This window comes from Diadema setosum, chromosome 8 (genome assembly GCF_964275005.1).
Source record: "Diadema setosum chromosome 8, eeDiaSeto1, whole genome shotgun sequence".
Taxonomy (NCBI): Eukaryota; Metazoa; Echinodermata; class Echinoidea; order Diadematoida; family Diadematidae; genus Diadema; species Diadema setosum.
This window is the reverse complement of record NC_092692.1, coordinates 17,089,201-17,108,247: the sequence shown is the minus strand read 5'-3', so window position 1 is coordinate 17,108,247 and position 19,047 is coordinate 17,089,201. Positions and strand designations below refer to the sequence as shown.

The following is a 19,047-nucleotide window of genomic DNA, read 5'->3' as shown; positions in this document are numbered from 1 at the left end:
TTCTCGTCTTGATGACGCTCTTGGCCACTTTGCCACTCTGTCCTCAACTCATAACCATGGTAACAAGACTTGACCCCCCCCCCCTCCAGAATCATACCAGTTGCGCGTCTTTCAGTCACAGCACTTTCAAATTGTACACTGATTTGTTTGCAAATCTCTAGATAGATGAAATCTGTCAGCTTATCACCACCCAAAGTAGGGGGAAAGCTTCTTAACTCGATCATGTCACTTCGAATGTATCGGTGAGCTTCGGTGCATTTGGATTCTCTACATGAGAAGGACCTATACGAATTAATACATTATTCATAACCTATTAATTCATCTTGACCCGTTCCATACTGAATTCTGAAATGCCCATAGACTTAATTATACAGGCAACAAGGTTCCTGTATGGAACGGGTAAAAAAAAAAAGAAGAGGAAGGAGACGAAGAAGTAGCGGAACATCAACAACAATCCAGCAATCCAACAAACACAGCTATCAGAAACGCCACAAGTAGGCATATGGATTAAATTCATCATACATACGCGACCGGTATATTATACTCTTTGTCACAGGCGTGTGTCAATCTTATCGTGCACTTTAAACAAAAGGGCAATTAACAATGTGTATTTACGTTATCTGGAAGAGGCACTAAAGTAATCGCAAGGTCCAAGTTCAAATAGAAGCATACGGTTTGAACCCAAATGATGCCAATCCAAATGTCACCTTCATAAAATCAGTAGTGACAAACGAATTCAGCCTGAAGTACTTTAATTCATGGCATCATTTTCTTCACAATGATGACACTTTAATCAAACATACTCAGCTCGTCAGTTGTATGCAATATAACATTAATTGACATGCCCCGGGGAAGTCATCCTAATCATGGTCGTATAATGAATGCAATAATCATGACTGCGATACAATCTTCACCTTTTTTCATTCATCGAGACATCTTTAACATTTTGATTTTCGAATGAATTCGAGTTGTCACTTATTCCTTTCTTTGAATGCATTTGATCTCTTAAAACTTTTGATTTCTTAATTCTTCTTTTATCCTACTTCCGTCATATTTGTATTCTGTTTCCGTTTCTTTCTCCAAGGCAATTGTCTTGACGTAGGAATCTAAGATCGTACAGTATAGTAGGTGGTATTTGCGAAGCATCGTGGAAGTTTCTTTTGATTCTAAATAGTGAAGTTGTTCCCCATCACATGCCCATAACTCAATCTGTGTTTTGTTTTCCCTCCGCACAATCTTCTTATATTTACAGCGCTCCTATTGACTTTCCCGCCCGCCTGTCACGATGAAATAAAGCTATAATTGCACTCGAGTGCGATCTGTCGATAACACTCTTTGATCGAAACTTGGTTGCACTGTGGACCTTTGCACGCGGTAGCTGGCAGATAATCATAATTCTGTTTTTTATCTCATCATTACATCCCAGGTCCCGAGTAAAGTTTGCTTCTGTAAATTGTATGATACCCACAAAACCCTGCATAAAATAAACATGCAGGCCAAAGATAAAGTTGTTAAAAGTTTCATTCTCCAGCTCTCCTCTAGCACCCCTTCTTCATTTATACAAAGTTTGTACTATTGAAGGACAAACTCCTCTTCATATCTCTGTTTATTTAATCAAAACGATTAACGTGAACGAAACAGAGCAATGAAATATGTTACATCTTATCGCACAGTGTCTAAAATCACAGATTTCCTTCTTATCACGTGTTTTTGGAAAAAGCCGGTGCAATGAGAACACTGCTCTTAGCTCTCTTCATACGTAAAAACCAACACAGTTACTGCATAATATAAATGGGGAGATAAGACATGAGAAAATACACGACCAGAGTCCTAGTCATGCATATCTGCAATATATCAGACTTTTGAGATACAACTGTATAGCAATACCGTGGGGGAAACCCCCACAAAATAGGGCACGGGTGGTTGACAAACCCAGGGAGGTGATCCTGACAAAACATAATCAGCTAATACTATAGAGTGGAATCAAATCACGGAACACATGAAACAGTCATGCTTATCGTTTAAGCGCATAATCACGTGCCATTTTATCATGAAAAAGGAAGTGTATGATACGACGCACCCTGTTAAAGGATTGCCCAGGGAGCTAATGTACAATCGACGTCCCTGGTACAAGAGAAGAAAGGAAGTTGGATATTTTGGCAAAGGTGGAACAACACTTTTTGCAATCACAGGGTATAATAAGATTTTTTTTTTTTTTTTAAAGAACTCGACATACCTGGGCGTTTCTTGTTTGTTTGTTAGCTTGTATATTAGTTGTGTGTGTGGGGGTGGGGTGGTGGTGGGGGAGGGTGCTGTTGTAGTTTAATTTTTTGCTCTGATTAGTTTTTTGTTTGTGCTTGCCTTCGGCATTTTTACAATTCCTCAAGGTGTTTGCCAAATGAATCTGGCACACTCCGGCAGAGTTTTGGGTAAAATATCTAATACAGCCATAATTAGACATATTGTCTATATTGCATTATCTAGGTGGCGATCATATCAAAAGGAAACATTAGACCTACATTCCACGCATCATACGGATAGGCCTATAAAATATCAAAGGGGACGGAAATGAAATTGTTGTTTGTGTTCGTGTACTTTGCACACAACTAGGAGCAGTCTGATTCACATCTCCTATTTGTCCTGTATGTATGGGGGTTCAGTTTGCATGTAGAGCCGACATACATTAGTTGTTGCATTGTCGGACAAGCCTTGGGAAAGCCTTTCTGCATGTTTGTTCAGAAAACCTTTTGTTATAGGCCCTATCGATATCGATAAAAGCTGACGTTGTAAGAAATTCAAACTGCTTCCATGGAAGGCCATGCAGTCCCTTTCCATCTTGCTTTACGCGCATTTTATCAGGGTAAGGATTATGGTTATTTGTACTGTTATACTCAAGGTACGATTGACCCGTTAATTGATCTGAAGCGGCAAATTGCATTGGCTAACGTAGTGACGATAATCACTGCCAAAGGGCATTGGGAGAAAGGAAAAGAATCCTCATATTGGTATAAAGAATGGTGACCGACTCTATCGTAATCGAATAGATAGGGGAAAGCGAACATGGGTCGTCACGCAGTGCAGAGTAGGCCTACAGGTATCAGGGAGGTGGTTTCCACCTCCCTGATTGTATTAGTACACATGTACAAGAAAAGGCCACCCGTGCAAGAAATAAAGGTTTAGGGCTCGGCTTTTGGATCGTCGCTCACAATCTGATGGGTATGCGGCTCTTGATGGTCTTTCCCAATGCAATACAAGTGCGCATAGGCTTGCAGAATTACAGGGCTTTACCATCTGCAAAAAGAATTTCTGGTACAGTAATTCACTATCGCACTAAGGAGTAACTCTCTAAGTTATATAGGGGTCATTGGATTCCATGTCATCAATATGCACAGGGGATAGGCCTACTAGTAATCAGACTGCGTGTAGCCGAACAATACGTGAAATTCCCTACACCAACCAAATCTTTGAAAACCCCTCGCAGTGTTTGCAGAACCAAACGGATTCCTCACGGCTCAGCGGTGACACTCAATAGATAGCAAAAGTGAAGAGGTCCAAGATACCTCCTTGGTAATTTAGTAAATAGGCTACTTGGGTGTGTATTCGTCTGGAAATGATAGAAAAACAACCACATTCAGACATCAGCGGACACGCAGAATCGCATGGAGGAGCTCAAGAAGTAAATTTGAGTGCATTTCTACCTGTAACTGTTGAACTGTCTTCGATACAAGTCATAATTTATAAAGTACTTGAAAAAAAATTTTAAAGGTCCAGTTTACCTTTGGGAGCAGTGATTTCAAAAATTTTCAAGATATCATATTTGATGCATATGTGTAGGTCTGTTGTATCATAAAACATCCTACCATATGAAATATTTGCAATAAAACCTAAAATATAAGGAGATATCAGGGTTTTTCTCAATAAACCGTAACTGTATACGGTTTAGTCTGGAAAATTTTTTATTATAACTATTGTTCACATTTTGTGTATCTAACAACACTTAACATCGATTATACGGATTCAAATTTTGACAGTGGTTGTTTCTATCCCTAACTCACATTTTAGAACTATTTTATAGCACTAATGCTTTCATCTGCAAATGGTAAATTATGCCTTTAAGAGAAGTTTCATCAAGACAGGACATGATACATGCCAGAAAGGCTGTAAAATTCTACAGCTTCACATCAGAGCGAGTGTAGTCATAGAAAATCGACATTAACCGTCAGCACATCAGGGTCATGTGCAAATTAAGGGGATAGTAATTATCGTCTCTGAACATTTGCGCGCGCACACTCACACAAACACACACTTAATCATGTTTGGGTATTAAAAATGTGGCAACTACAGCCTTTCTCCTCACAAGCAAGTCGTCATTACGACAGAAACATTTTGAATGGAAAAGGCTACAATGGGCAATCTCCACCCGGCATATCATAGACATCGCTGCTATATGACATTCGATGGGCATCTGCTATATGACATTCGATGGGCATCTGCATATTTAGGCCTATTCCTCGAGTCAGCTGCGCTCTTTCTACGAAAGTTGGTCGTCCAGCTTGGGAGTGGGATGCGGTGAGGGTTGGAGAGGAGAATCCATACCGCGAGACAACAAAGGACAGACAGGGCCTTCCATTCATGGCTCCCTCAACCCAATATTTGGATTGTCTGGCATTGCAGAACACGTCAGGCCCTCAAACATGTTGTTTGCTTTGTGGGGAGCACCATGTAGAAAGAAAAAAAAAATGCTGTCTTTCTTGACACATGCAGAAGTCGTGATTTTTTTTTTTCACACCGTAGGTATGTATTGTTCGCGAGTTCCGAGTTCCACATGAATACAAAGCGCCAACGCCTTACTTGTCACCGAGAGGGCATTTGAAAATAACATGACGGATAATTGCAACAGTTCCCCTCCTGGCTTCGAAGCAATCAGGAAGTAGGCCTAAACTTGCTTTGGGAGCAAGGGGTGTGATGACTTTCCAGGGAGGCACACAATCCCTTTGAACGGAGTGAACTTGCGCTGAAAGGAGCTATAAGGGTGTGTGATAAAATTATCAATGAGGTACTTGGCTCGCCTATTAGGCCTGCAGTACTACAACATGGACCTACAACAACCATGTTGTAGGTCCATGGTACTACGTACCTCTTTGGTAATAACATCAGTAGTGCCCGAAATCCAAAATGAAGAGCTGTCGTGGCAAATCGGGAGGGGGGGGGGGCGATATGATAAGTTCATCTTCTCTATCGTGGCATTACAAAGGATGTCATGCACCCTTGGAAATTCCATGGACAATTCCACGGACTAACCAATGACATCTCCTTTCAGACTGGGATGTCCCCGTACCAAGGTAATTTGCAATATCAACGAGCCAGGTCAACGAGTAATTCGTATTCGTGGTGAATGGAATCGTTAGCATCATCTATATAGGTGCGAGTATTGAACACGCATGTGTTTGACGAGTCAACTACTGTATCTGCTACTGCAAACATAAGGCGCGTGGAGCATAATCATACTTCCCTCTCACCAATCAGTGAAATGTATATAGTAGTATGATAATACTTATCATGTCGAACCATGGAGCTGTTCACATGTAGGCTATACTACTATGTGTGTGTATCATTCGTTTAGCGTTTTGTTTTTAAGCACCTGAAATATCGAATGATGGGAGGAGAATGTATTTGATGCAATAGCTGATAATGACATGTGCTATAATTATGTAGTTGATCCCACTTAACAAACCCAAAAGAACTCGTTTTACTGCAATACTTAGGAGATTTTGTGTTTAATAAAGTACCACAAAATTTACTTTTGGAACAGTCCTCCCATAAACGGAGTGAAATTTTTCATTACGAAAGGTCAATGACTTTTTACACGGACTGAGTCATAATCCGGGATTTCGCGGAGAACAAGCTGGGCACAAAGCTTGCGGTCACGGCGGCTGAAACTTTACAACGCCGGCAGAACTCAGATTGTTGGAAGTCAAAATGACTGAACAACGAAAGGAACAAGTAATGTACGGTAGACTGGATATTGGAAACTAGTGAAAATAAATAAATTTGACCTCTCCCTTCCTCGTTCACAACTTTGTTTCCTTGGTTATCGTGACCTGCATTTCTTACTTTACAACGGGTACCATTGTGTTAAAATACGGCTACCATCAGTCGTGGGCCTTCGAATTAAATTCACGGTCACAGTCATGCTTCAAATATGTCTTGCAAAGCTGTCACTCTTACGTCTAAACCAAAGCTTTCTCGCCTTCACTTATGAATTATTATGGGCGAACCTGCTAAAAATGGGGATTAATTGGCATGGACCGCTACTGCAGATGACGTCATCATGCACAGCTTATACACTGTACAAGACCACCTGTGGGATGCATGACTGTACCACCACCTCCCTGACTGTACACTACTGATATATTCTGTGAGTGATAGCTGAGAAGGGGATCAGGGACGCCGTCCATGTTTAGTCTAGCCAGTCTAGAACGATTACATAACCCAAATCTTCCGCGTGACATTGCCGTCTAATGTGAACGCGGGGATATAAAGAAAATCGCTAGACTTTCTCGGAGGCCGCTCTTTGCATGCCAATACAATATTAACCAAGGGCGGGGGTTCCCACCTCCCTGAAAGTCAGTTCAGAGTTCTGTTCGACAGCAGTTCTCGTGACAACCCATCACGCTGGCCTCTCGGAACATAAACCACGCTATATGCCATATCAACTGCTGACTTTATAAATTAACTCATCAACTTGTTAAACGCATAATTGTCTGTCTGTTGTGTCGGTTTTGTTTGTATGCACATCATGCAAATTTATACATAAAGCATTATGGGAGTGACAAGCATTTAAATGCCAGAAGGTCTTTTCCAACATGTCGAACAACTCCATCGGTGTTTTTTTTTTTTTTAATAGAAAAATTGACTTTATTCAAGTGTCAACGGGCAAAAGACGGCACTCGAATCATTGTCTCCGGTAACAAGTTGAAAAAGTTGAGGCTAAACTTTTATTAGGACCACTTTGTTTTTGGATATCTCGGTCATATCAAAATCAATTTTTATCAAAGAGGGCCTATATTTTATGAGAGGTTTCTCATTGTCTTACAAAAAGGTTAAAATTTGAATTAAACACTTGCAGCCCCATCTTAACCAAATCTATACTACCCCTTACTGTACAGTATTGGTTGAGGTGAGGATTCAGCTTTGAACGTTTTGCGAGATATTTAGAAACCACCCTATGAAATGTTAAAGAGCATACAATTCTAAGGGAAATTGAAATTTCATTAGATGAAAATCGGTTTTGAAATGACTGAAATATCCAAAAACATGGTAAAACTAAGAGATCCTACTAAAAGTCGTGGCCCGTCGCATTTTATTAGGATTGCTTTTTTGGATATCTCAGCCATTCTCCTCAAATTTCATCAAATAAACTGTGAATTCCTCTATGAATGGCATGCTCTTTCATATTTCATCATTATCTCACAAGCACACACACACAAACGTTGGAAGCCTGCATCCCTATCTGAACGAAAACTATACCATCCCTTGAAAGACGTTTTTCATTTCTTATTGTTATTCTTTGGACGATATTTCATATAGCAGGTAAAGTGGTAATCTATCTGCCTTATAAGGGGAACAAAGGATAGGGTTAGAGTTTCGGCTACAAAGGATGACCAGAATGAAATGTCCTGTAGTCCTGGTACGCACTCCCATGTTCGTCTAAGCCCTAAGCCCGCCCCTCCTTGTTTCTTTCCTTTTAAACTCCTGATTGATCTATTACTTGGATCATGAGATTAGGATTTCCTTTCTGGGCAGGTTAACGACGACTGTAGAATATAATCGTATACCAAGAGAAACGCGCTGTAATTTGGTCTAAAGAGTGAGCAAAAAGCCAGAAACGAGGAAGTTGCATCTACGGAAGGAAATGGGACCAAGGATGATAAGACGAGGTGTATACGAGCCACCTGGGACAGTCTGGAGGTAGATGATGAGATTACGGTGTTTCCGCTTGGGTTTTGCTGTTCAGTATTGATTATGGCCGATCCATGGAGCTACACTACTACGAATGGTACTATTTGTTCACAGACTTCTTGATTTGAGTTTTTAAAGTAATTCTCAGAATTTGTGTATGCTTAGAGCATTTTTATCAATTGATATATTAATCACAACAAATGAATGAATGCAGCAATGACACCTTTTCCTTCTACAGATGGAGGGAGATGGGGAGGGGGGGGGGGTATGCCCAAGACATGAAAGCGAAGGGTAGGGTATAGGCCCCTATACTGACTTCACGTTGCTTAATGAATTAATAGGTGTTTCGTTGAGCTGCAGGTTTGACCGTTCAATAATCTGCTTGTATCTAAATGCCCGTGTTCAGGATGAACTCTAAAGCTTACTACAGCAACTACAAAAGTAGTGTAGGTAAGAACGCACCTGAGTGAGAAGGGTGTCACATTCACTTCAATGATTATGAACTGTCTATCGATCAACTAAAAACAGAATTCAGTGCTTTAATCTGCAGTATGGTACGGTGACATTTATTTATTATTTAGAATCAAGAAGATATCACCTTTGGTTGAATCTTAATTGAAAGGAAACGATGCAGCTCCAAAGGTCCGCACGGATCACGGGTGACCCTTATTTACGAGAAGCCGTTCTGTTTCTGGGCGCAGTTTGCCCGCAAAGCTGATTGTCTTATCGCAGAATAGTTTTACAGCTGCGATATTCCTGAATTTTTTATTAATTGACTTAATAAAATGCCCAAATGCCCTCCGTGCCCATGCAATTTCATAATTAAGCTATCAGTATCGGTTTACTTTTTATACATCAAAATGAGAGACAAGTAAGCCATGATATAGCCGGTTTCTCGATCGTCTATTCAAGGTATACTACTGGTAGTACTCTGGTCTATTGTGTTTCTTTAGCTAGAGGTTATTCACCATGCATGGCGCCCAAGGAGGAAGGGGGGGGGGGGGGAGAAAGAGAGGGAGAGAGAGAGAGAGAGAGAGAGTGTGTGTGTGTGTGTACACGTGTGTGTGTGTGTGTGTGTAGGTATAAAGTGTGTTAGCAACCCTCTCTGGAGATGCACCTACGCAACCCATGGGAGCAGGGAGGTGGCCTGGTGAAGTCGTTACTGAGTCATGACTTTGAGTCACTAGACTATAATCTTCGTCTTCTCGGCCCGGGCTGGAGCCGCTGCTCGTCACTCTTCGACGACGCATCCGCTCTCATCGCGAGACATCTCTGTAAGGCTCTATCAGTCTATGGGGATTCGAGGAACAATAATGAAACCACGTGTTCCATTGACTGTCTGTGCAATGCTACAAGCCACCAATCAACTATTTCACAAATTTTATCAGTCATCATTTTAGTTATAAAAAGGCCCCAACAAAGTAGGCCTACACATTAAATCGTTGTCATGGTAACTTGTCATTTCAACTCATTTTTTTTTTTTAAGTATCGGACACATAACGTCTCCTCCATAGATCAGTTTACAAATATTCCAAATCTACGCATGCCTTTGTGAACTAGGTACTTCTCGACAACCTGAAATCTTGTCATATGTTTGCTCGATGTAGCAAGAACTCGTATAAGCCCGTAAATGCATACTTGGTTCCAAGTATTGAAAAGTATTTTTGAGGTACAGGTTAATAGTTCAATTACTATGTCAGGACGGAAGAAACTTTGATACATTTGAATTGTTAGTCAACCCGTCTATCAAGCTTATCTTAGCGAACGGCCGGACTACAGGTTCACATGGATATGCAAGGTCATGGTCACACTGAATGGTAATAATATGGGGTTGGGAACGATTGCTGTAAATCTGTAGGCCCTTTATCGGTACTTATTTCTAACAGACATGAAGCATCAATTCGATAATTGCTAAATAATGAAAACAGAAAGAGCCAGACAGGTACGTTTCAATTCAGATCTAAATTGGTTGCAACACTAACACGCCATGCCATCTGATGACGTGGTAAAATTATACTTTCATTTACAGCCGCAATATGAGTTTAAGCTCATTACTACCCCTGGCGTGATGACTATTAAAGAGTCAGCGTATAGTGATGAAAAAAAAAATCATTTTGTGGATAGGTGTTCGGAATTTTACACCTCTTTTTCTAATGCGGTGCTCCGTTTCCACATAACCAGCACGAACCTCTACTCCCAGCTTCCCTACGATATATTGTTACAAAGCAATTACATGCCAAGGACAAACGATATTGAGTGGTGACGCCATGACACACCTGTACCATTCATAAACACAGAATAATTGCCTACAGCACACAAGATGCATAATGGGCACAACCCGCATAACTAAATGCACATTGCGATCTCACCTCGACAGCTATACGAGTATTATTGCATGTGTATCTTTGCCACGTGAGCGAAAGCGCCAAATACGGCGCAAGAATCTTGAACATGTGAGAAGAATGATGGAAAGACATTCCCCAAGAACATGGTAAATGCAAGAAGAATAATGCGCCATATAATTTACAATGCCTGATCGAGACTGAAAGTTTGTTTGAATTTTACGGAACACTGATATCGATGGTCCGTGGCTGGTCAGTGTCATGTTGACCAAGAACTCAAAAGGTAAGGAGGGCGTTTGTTCGTCTTGATCATAGATAGAACACATATATTATTTACCATAATACATTCATCATGAGCACACTGATATTCAGGCTTCCACCCATCCGACTGTTAATTTTAGGACTTGTTTTGCTCTCTCTTGTTTACTGGTATTCGTTCTACAGCCAAAAACAAACGGAAATGTGTAGGATTATCTACCTTTGACGATTTATAATTAGTATCCTGCAATGGTTCCTTATTGCTGTCTTTTGGATAAATACTGAGGAGTATCGTTCAAGACACAGTGTTACAAATCTATGTAATACGGGACCTGGTGTACAGCAGTTAGCCTTTACATGTTACAGTAATGATGTACACGGTAAGTCTTATTTGATCACAATCAACGGTGTTATTTATTGAGTCTCTGGCAATCGATACCCTATATGCAACCATCACATGATTATGCAAGCATAAATCAGTTTTTCCCGAGTATGATAAGCATTATTGACAGTTCGGCAGACATTCAGAAGCTCTTTAACATCGAGGTTACTTGCGATTGATTCAGTATTGGATATTTTATCATGTCTCGAGTGGAGGAAACCAGGAACGACTGTGTTGTAATAGCGAGGGATGCCACTTTAAAACGTTGGTGAAGTGAGCACATAAAACTACGAACTTATCCGTGATGCTATTGGCAAACGAACTAACATGACTTTTGCATCAATGCACCTTATAAGTATAATTCTGCAAAATATGGACAGGAAGCCTTGTCTGAACCTTGGCAAGAACAAACCTATGAATGCCTATCGTGAAGGACGAAAAAATAACTGTATACCACCGGCTTCAAGTGCAAGCCTCAATTCGACCAGACGGAAATTTTTTAGCATCCGCGTTCTACCACTTTGCTAATCGTCCTTTAATTCGTCTAGAAAGACAAGATTTCTATCTCGGTGCAAGCATCCTGCCGGAACGGGGAGGGAAATGGGCTGGTTCCTGTTCGTGCGCCCAGACCCAGGGGCAGCCCGTGGCTAGGCTATTTCGCTCTAGATCTAGAAGCTCCACATGCATGAGCTAAGTGAAGGGCATGAACGACCGATCCTAAACGGAAACTGAGGATCTTCTGAGCAGATATCACCTCGTGTCCAAGAGACACTAATGAACCTTTATCATTCCTTTTGAAGGAAATTGTTCATAATGACAAGATGAAAAAAAAAATAAAAGTGTGTGAATAGGGATATCATTTTACTAGTACTACGCAGGTTTTTTTTTTTTTTTTTTTCCTCATAGACCGCGCAGTACAAGGCACAGGTAACGTAAATCATCGATATCAATCTTATTCAATAAACTTGCGAATTTCGGACTATTGCACCAAGAAAACTGCATTATTTTCAGCTTTTTAAACAAATAACCAGTCAAATGTTAAAGATTTTCAGGACACCAAGGGCCAAGCACTTTTTACTTTCCTATCCAATGTGCACAGAAATGAAGGATAAACCAATAGGATTTTTGGACAAACGATATCATATACTGTATACTGTACAATCATGCCGGGGTAGACAGTCCTTGACAGACGAAATTTGCATGGGGTAGAAATTCCACGGTATTAGGGCCTGGGTGGTATTCCTTCCAAATAAGGGAGGTCTGAAGTTTTGTTTCCTAACTCGTCTCACTATTGTGTTCTCTTGAATCAGAGAGACGTGTAAATAAATGTACTGCACGCTCATGTCAGCTTCTGATGTAATAAGTCACGTGTCAGAATAGGCGTGTCTTTAGGTGTATGTACAGTGGGATACGTACTTGCGTGTTCTCTCTCATGGAGAAGTGGGTTACAGCTCGTTATTCCGAAGGTTCGGTATTCCGAAGGCTCTTTGTCCGAAGATTCCGAAGGTTCATTGTTCCGAATTTCATTTTCAGATTAACGAATCTTCGGAATAACGAACCTTCGAAATAACGCCACAAATGTTCGGATTAACGAACCCTTTTTCATTTTCGGATTAACGAACCTCCCTGTATAGGGAATTTGTGTGTTTCGGATTAACGACCCTTCGGAATAACGACCCTTCGGAAAAGCGAACCTTCGGAATAACGAACAGCACCCGTAGAAGTGTAGGACAGACAATGCCCCTGTAGATGGGTTTTCCCCACGATGCTAAAAAAATGAACAATGGCTTGATTACACTCATAGGCCCAAATTCACGAAGGTGATGGTACAATATTGACACCATGGTTTAAACCATGGACAATTAGTATGTAGCGCCAAGTGTCGCATGGTCTATTTCGTTACGAAATTAGTCATTTCGTTGATGAAATGTTCATTTCGTTAACGAAGTGATTATTTCGTCGACGAAATGACTGATTTCGTAACGAAATAGACCATGCGACGCTTGTCCATGGTATAAACCACGGTTTCAATTGTACCAACTTCGTGAATTCGGGCCAAAGTCATTTCGCCTTCGATGTATCTCTCTCTACACAGTCACAATTGAACTACCCCACCCCCATCTCCCAAAGAGGAATATTTCTCATTTCTCTATCAACCATAATGCCCCCAAGAATAGACAGAATGAAACTTTCTTTTCACTCTCCTCACCCTCATCTTCACGAGTCCTTGAGTTTCACTTCCTTGGCCAGCTGATATGATTTTATCATATAGTTATATCTCATAGCATATGCCTGGTATATATTATGATGAAACTGTAATCCGAGAACTTTCCTATCACCCATCTTTTTGAGCCTGATATCAGCTGAATAGCTCTGAAGAAGAATTACACTCTTCATGACGAACAAATCAAAATGGGAAGCACCGACCGCAGAAACTGATCCGCAGAGTTCCGGTATTATTTAGGCAGATGTTTTATAGGCTCTACTCTATTTCATAATCATTCTTCTGTAAAAAATTGCTTCCTCCTCACGTTGCCACCCTGTGTTTCGGGTTAACACCTGACCCTCGCCAGCCATCAGGGTCACAAGACGACCTGCTCCTGCTCCTGCGACCTGAGGGCTGTTTACAATCATGTGCCTAGGGGTGTCTGTGTTGGGCTGGCGCGGTTCACTCATCTGAAATTTGAGTGAGAGGCCGCGCGCGACTGCCAGACAACCAACCACTGGATGACCTCATGCGACCTCTGTGAACTTCGCCGGTATATAGGTCACTCTACGGGAGGTTGCTGTTGGCGTGCCATTCGATAGTAATGACGCTAGTTTAGGCATTCCACTGTCAGTGGTGCATTTTGTATACCAGTAGAGCGTAATATCATTTTCATACCCACAGAGTGTCAATAACAGTAGACTTTGATTTCACCAGGGAGGTTTCCCACCTCCCTGATTTCACCACCACACGAGTCACTCACCCACACCATTCCAGATTTTGAAAGTGCCATAATTTGTGCAAAGCATGAACCTACTTCCCATAGGCAATGGGTAAAATTGAGTCTACAGGTCAACGAATTAATATCTTCAGAGGAATTTGTCGCTGCTTTCGAATACTCCTTTAAGCATATCGCTGAAAGTCTAATAACGTATAGGCCTACGGCCTAGGTCGCAAGATACCTTTTCTGAAAGTATGTAGTTCATGTATCTGTAATGCAAGATTATGGGAGTACACTGCGTGGACTTACCTTGCTTGAGAGAAGCAAACTTCGATCCGTATTGGAAGGCCCCCTGTGGCGCGCTGTCTTCCAGGATAAAGTAGTTTTCCTTGGAAATTCCGATTTTGCTGGACGATTTGAGCGCCTTGGATCCACTGGCCACTCCTAAGTAATGGCCGGCGTTGTCCCTGAGTACCAGATGACCAGATTGAAAGAGGAGGGTGAACTCTGCTTCAGGGGTTGCACTTGCGCTAAGCTCTCCGTTGGACTGGACGAACTTGCCGTTGAAGGCCTCCAGTGCATACTTGCCCTGTCCCAGGTAGGCCAAAGTGAGGGTGGAGTCGGCTCCCCAAGGGACGAGTTCCTCGACGACTACCTTGTCGCTGCCGTCTTCGTTAATTTTGAGATGGGCGTAGCGTTGGTGCTGGAAATTCTTCATGCATACCTGTGGGTGGATGGCTAACTGGACAATCCACTTGACCGATGGGTCGTCTGTGTTGCTGGCCGTGCAAGTCAGGTTCTCTCCATTGCATCCGAGATACCGCTTGTACCGCTCGTTCATAAGAGCCCACTTTCCATCGTCAAGGCGATCGATATTGAAACGAACGTCCTCGCTGTCGGTTTTACACTCTACATCGCAAAACACGTTTCCATTCTTGTCTGCCGACAGATAGTTACCTGACGGCGCCCTCAAGTAACTGATAGAAGTTCCTTCATCCTGTTCGAGGGTCCAAACTTGTTTGGCTTTCAGCGATGCACCGGAAGCATTTACCTTCCCACCAAATTTCTCGGCTGTCAGGTACTTTCCAGCAGAGTTGATCAAGCCAAATTTGTATTTCAATTCTGTGGCAGGCATCGTACCCTCTGGTTCTTGCAAGTCTTCGTGGAAATCTGAAATGAAATACAAAAATACAATTACTAGACACTATTATTCGTCAGCTATCTGGCTTACAGTCTAAGAAAAACAAGTTCAACTTTGCACTTGTAAGTGTGAAACAGTCGTATAAGGGCGATTACCCCAGAGGGCAATTACCCCCGGCTAAATACTGGTTAGTGATAAGGTTAAAGTAAAGATTAGGGTTAGGGTTAGGTTTAGGGTATAGAGTTTGGGTTAGGGATATAGGATTAGGTTCAGAATTAGGGGTCAGCTGAGGGGTCCGGGTAATTGCCCAGGGGATAAATTCCCTAGACCCGAGACAGTACCTTCACGGGTGCATTTTTGCACCTGCTGATACGCGTGACAAAGTACCTTCACAGGTGTTTTTTGCACCTTTCAGACCAGAAAGGGGTAAAGTTGAACCCATTTTTACATAGGGGCAATGCCGCGGTTAGTAACGTTACATTTAAAGAAATTTAGATATTTATTTTTACTACTAAATCACCATTTATTCATTTCAAGTCAAAATCATGTTAAAACATGTTCATCCTTCCCAGGTCTATGACATAGAAAAGAATGAGTACAATTCAATAAATATTAGAATTGTTATGGCAACTAAAAGGGCTGGTTAGTAACGTTACGAAAAAAGGACATGACAAAAAAATCAATGTCTTGTAACAAAAAGTGTGCAAAATTTCAAGTTACTTCAAACAAAGTGTTGCATTGATTTCAATTATTGCATCATGACAAATGTTCACGCAAATATTTTTAGCAGTTCGACCGATAATTTATTAGCTAGACCTCCAAATGCATGGTTAGTAACGTTACGGTTAGTAACGTTACATTTGTCCGGAGCAATTCTGCAGGTCATTTCACCCTTTTGTAATTGACAAAATGTCACATGACTTCTGGAGTATTTAAATATATTCATCTGTTAAATTTTAGCAAAAATTTGAGGAAAAAATTCAATGCAACCCACTGTAATTTGCATTTAAGTGAATTTTAGCATCCCCAGTCCCACATGTACATTTTAAATGATGGATTTAGATCTCGCAAAATCAATAAATACACAAAATAAAATCTACTGAATTTGAAAGACCTTAGTAATTAGTGAACATCCATGGCATTAGTTGATACCTAAATTAAAGAGTAAGATAAAGAGGCACATTTCTTTTATCCATGTCATGTCCACCTAACTGCGGAATTGCCCATAGAGTGAAACGCTACAAGAAAATGTTTTGACAATACCAACTTACAATGTACACACAAAATGAATGCTTTTGATAATTATACTTATATGAAGTATAATCTTTGAAATCTTGCAAGTATCTGGCTACATGGGTATATTTTACATTTGTATGAGGTTTCTGAAAGGTAACAAAGAAAAAAAAATCAGCCACATAGCAGAGATTGGATTGGAACGAACAGTCACGTATCACGTGGACATTTTCACGTGACGTACATCACGCTCATGTCTAGGACGTTTTCGTAAAACAGGCGACTCTGGCTGTTATATAGCCACACATATAGGTAGTGTATTTCAGGGAGAATATATATGTTTGCCTCCAAGTTGGCTCACGTCAGTCACGTGTATCCTTCTGGAGTTGGTAGCCATAAGATATCTAGACAAACAAAAAAATGCAAGCCCTAAAACTAATCTAAGACCTTACCCTTAATAGCCCTATATCACTAAAACGCTCACAAATTCTTTGCTTTGAAAAAAAAAATCAAACCATCAAGTCAGAGACTGTTGAACAATCCAGTGGAATGTCAGTTTATTGACATTTTTCCTCTTTTTTTTTTTGGGGGGGGGGGGGTTGATGGGATGATCTGCTTTCTGTCACTTTTCCAAAATTGGGTGCAATCAAATTATCAAAGGTTTAATTTTGTGTATTCATACTTTATATGATATACTTGTGTATACCATATACACTTTAGCTCAAGAAGTGCCAGGGCATGCGTATCTACATGAGCCGTGTTGAATATTGTCAGTCCACATATTACCAAGCCATGACATACTTCAACTATCAGAAATTGCTATTCTGGTTGATCCCCTCGATGTGCGTGTGTGTCTGGGTGATGCTTTTCTTCCCAGCGAACATAGGGCGAACTCGTGGTAGAGTTTTCCTTTGAAGTTCTAGAAATTTGTCTACAAAGAGGAAATTGCTATAAACATGCCTCTCCTGTTTTTTTTTTTCTTTTTCCTACTTCCGTGTCTCCGCCACGCCCACTCGAGCAAGTCCCAAGTTTTTCAACCGCTTACCGCACTGGCAGCAGGAAAACGTGGCGTCCAGGTCCGAGGGTATTGCGCTCGCTGGTTGTGGATTTGTTAGTTTTGCAACGGTCACGAGCCAAGCCAGATCACTAGATGAAGTGCATATATTTTGTAGACAAGGAGGTATCCGATACCTCCTTGGTATAGACAAAAAAGCACTGGCCAAAAAAAGCCGCATACTAGCCTGACTGACCAGAAGTAGCCAGTCCCGATTAAAGGAATGCAAAGCACAACTTCCAGGGCTGTTAATTTCACGGAGAAAAAAAAAAACTTCGCTTAGTCACCTCGCTGCTATTTGAAGAGAAAGAAAATGGAAGATACAAACACAAAGAAAAAGAAGGAAAACACACACAAAAAAAAATAAAAGGATCTTCCAAGTATTCAGCGTTTTTTCACTATCATTCATACTAGTGAAGTGTTTCTTCTTATCGGATGTATACACAAGCTGCAATAAGAGAAGCTGAACTAACTAATGCTTAGAACAATCAAAAACAAAAATGAAACGATCCACAACTTTTCGTGTCAACGCATCGTCTGCTCAAGGAGTATGATTACTCCTTGGTCTGCTCAAAGTCACGGGAGGACGACTTGAATGATGGCGACAGACATCTTCACCTTTTTTTTTCTCAAGACCAGAGCAAAACCACAATACGGAGCTATTCTTGCCCTTTGTATTTATCAAGGTTGCCGAGATTTTAGTGGGTGATATTCCAGAAAAAAAATGAGGGGAGGACTACCGGGGGCAGCCATTGTGGCAAAATTGCAAGTAAATGCTCTCTTTTGAAAGCACTCAGCAACGGGAGCTGCGTTGTTCACTGTTCACTGTTCCGCCCCGCCGAGTACCTCCTATGTGGTTGTATTCATATGCAAAACATCATCACTGTGAGGTGGGACAAAACACAGATGTATGTTCTACGCAACACGGAGCTTGCCTCCAGGTTCTCACGAATGGTGAACTGCACTTGCCAATACATACACGACAGGTATAGTATGAATATCATGGTACCCCTCCAAACTGACGTTCCGCTGGTTGGACGCCCGGATCGTAGAAAACTTATAAATTTGAGAAAGAAAGTATGTGAGCACCTGCTAAAACCAGTAATTTCATCATTAATGGCACAATGCAGGTTTCCCAAAAGATTTGATGTGAACATTCATTGTCTCGTTCATCTAAGAAAATGTCCTTCACTTCACGCCAGGGTTTCTTGACAACGAGATTAATGCTGCCAGGAATACAAATATCATTTCTGCACTTGGTATGACATGGACATGGACATCTTGAAAATCACGATACAAGTGACAAGGAGTTATTAGAAACTTTGTGGTCTATTACAAAGGCCGTCGTTGTCTTCGCTCTCTTGGAATGGGGGTGGAATTAGAGACAAGAATCTGTTGATGTATTATGTAGGGCTTACTCAACCGATTTCTGGCAAACCAGGCGATCTTTACCAATGTACCTAACAAAAACGGAATTTCACATATCACCGTCACATCTATTCTTCCGTGATTTTTTCTTCTTTGTACGAATGTGAACGTGACAAGGGAGCCCCTGTTTATCTCGGCGCAAGGACTGAAAATTTTTAAGTTTCCCAATCATCCATTCCAATGTTGTCATCTATTCTACTGATGTGACTAAGTCCAAAAAAACACAAATTCTGGAGCTGTTTTCTATCATTTCATTTTTTTCCTGCACCCACTATGCTCCACCCATAGAAAGAAAAACAAAACAGCTCTCTTTGACTTAT

General features: G+C 41.1%; 1 protein-coding gene across 1 annotated transcript in view; it reads right to left on the bottom strand.

Moving 5' to 3' along the window:
• The window catches only part of LOC140231477 (fascin-like), a 53,002-nt gene that overhangs the window by 28,919 nt on the left and 5,036 nt on the right, over positions 1-19,047 (bottom strand). The window contains exon 2 of the mRNA XM_072311608.1: positions 14,181-15,041. Coding sequence (XP_072167709.1) covers positions 14,181-15,006 — 826 coding nt within the window. The 5' untranslated portion in view covers positions 15,007-15,041. The remainder of the gene's footprint in view (positions 1-14,180; positions 15,042-19,047) is intronic.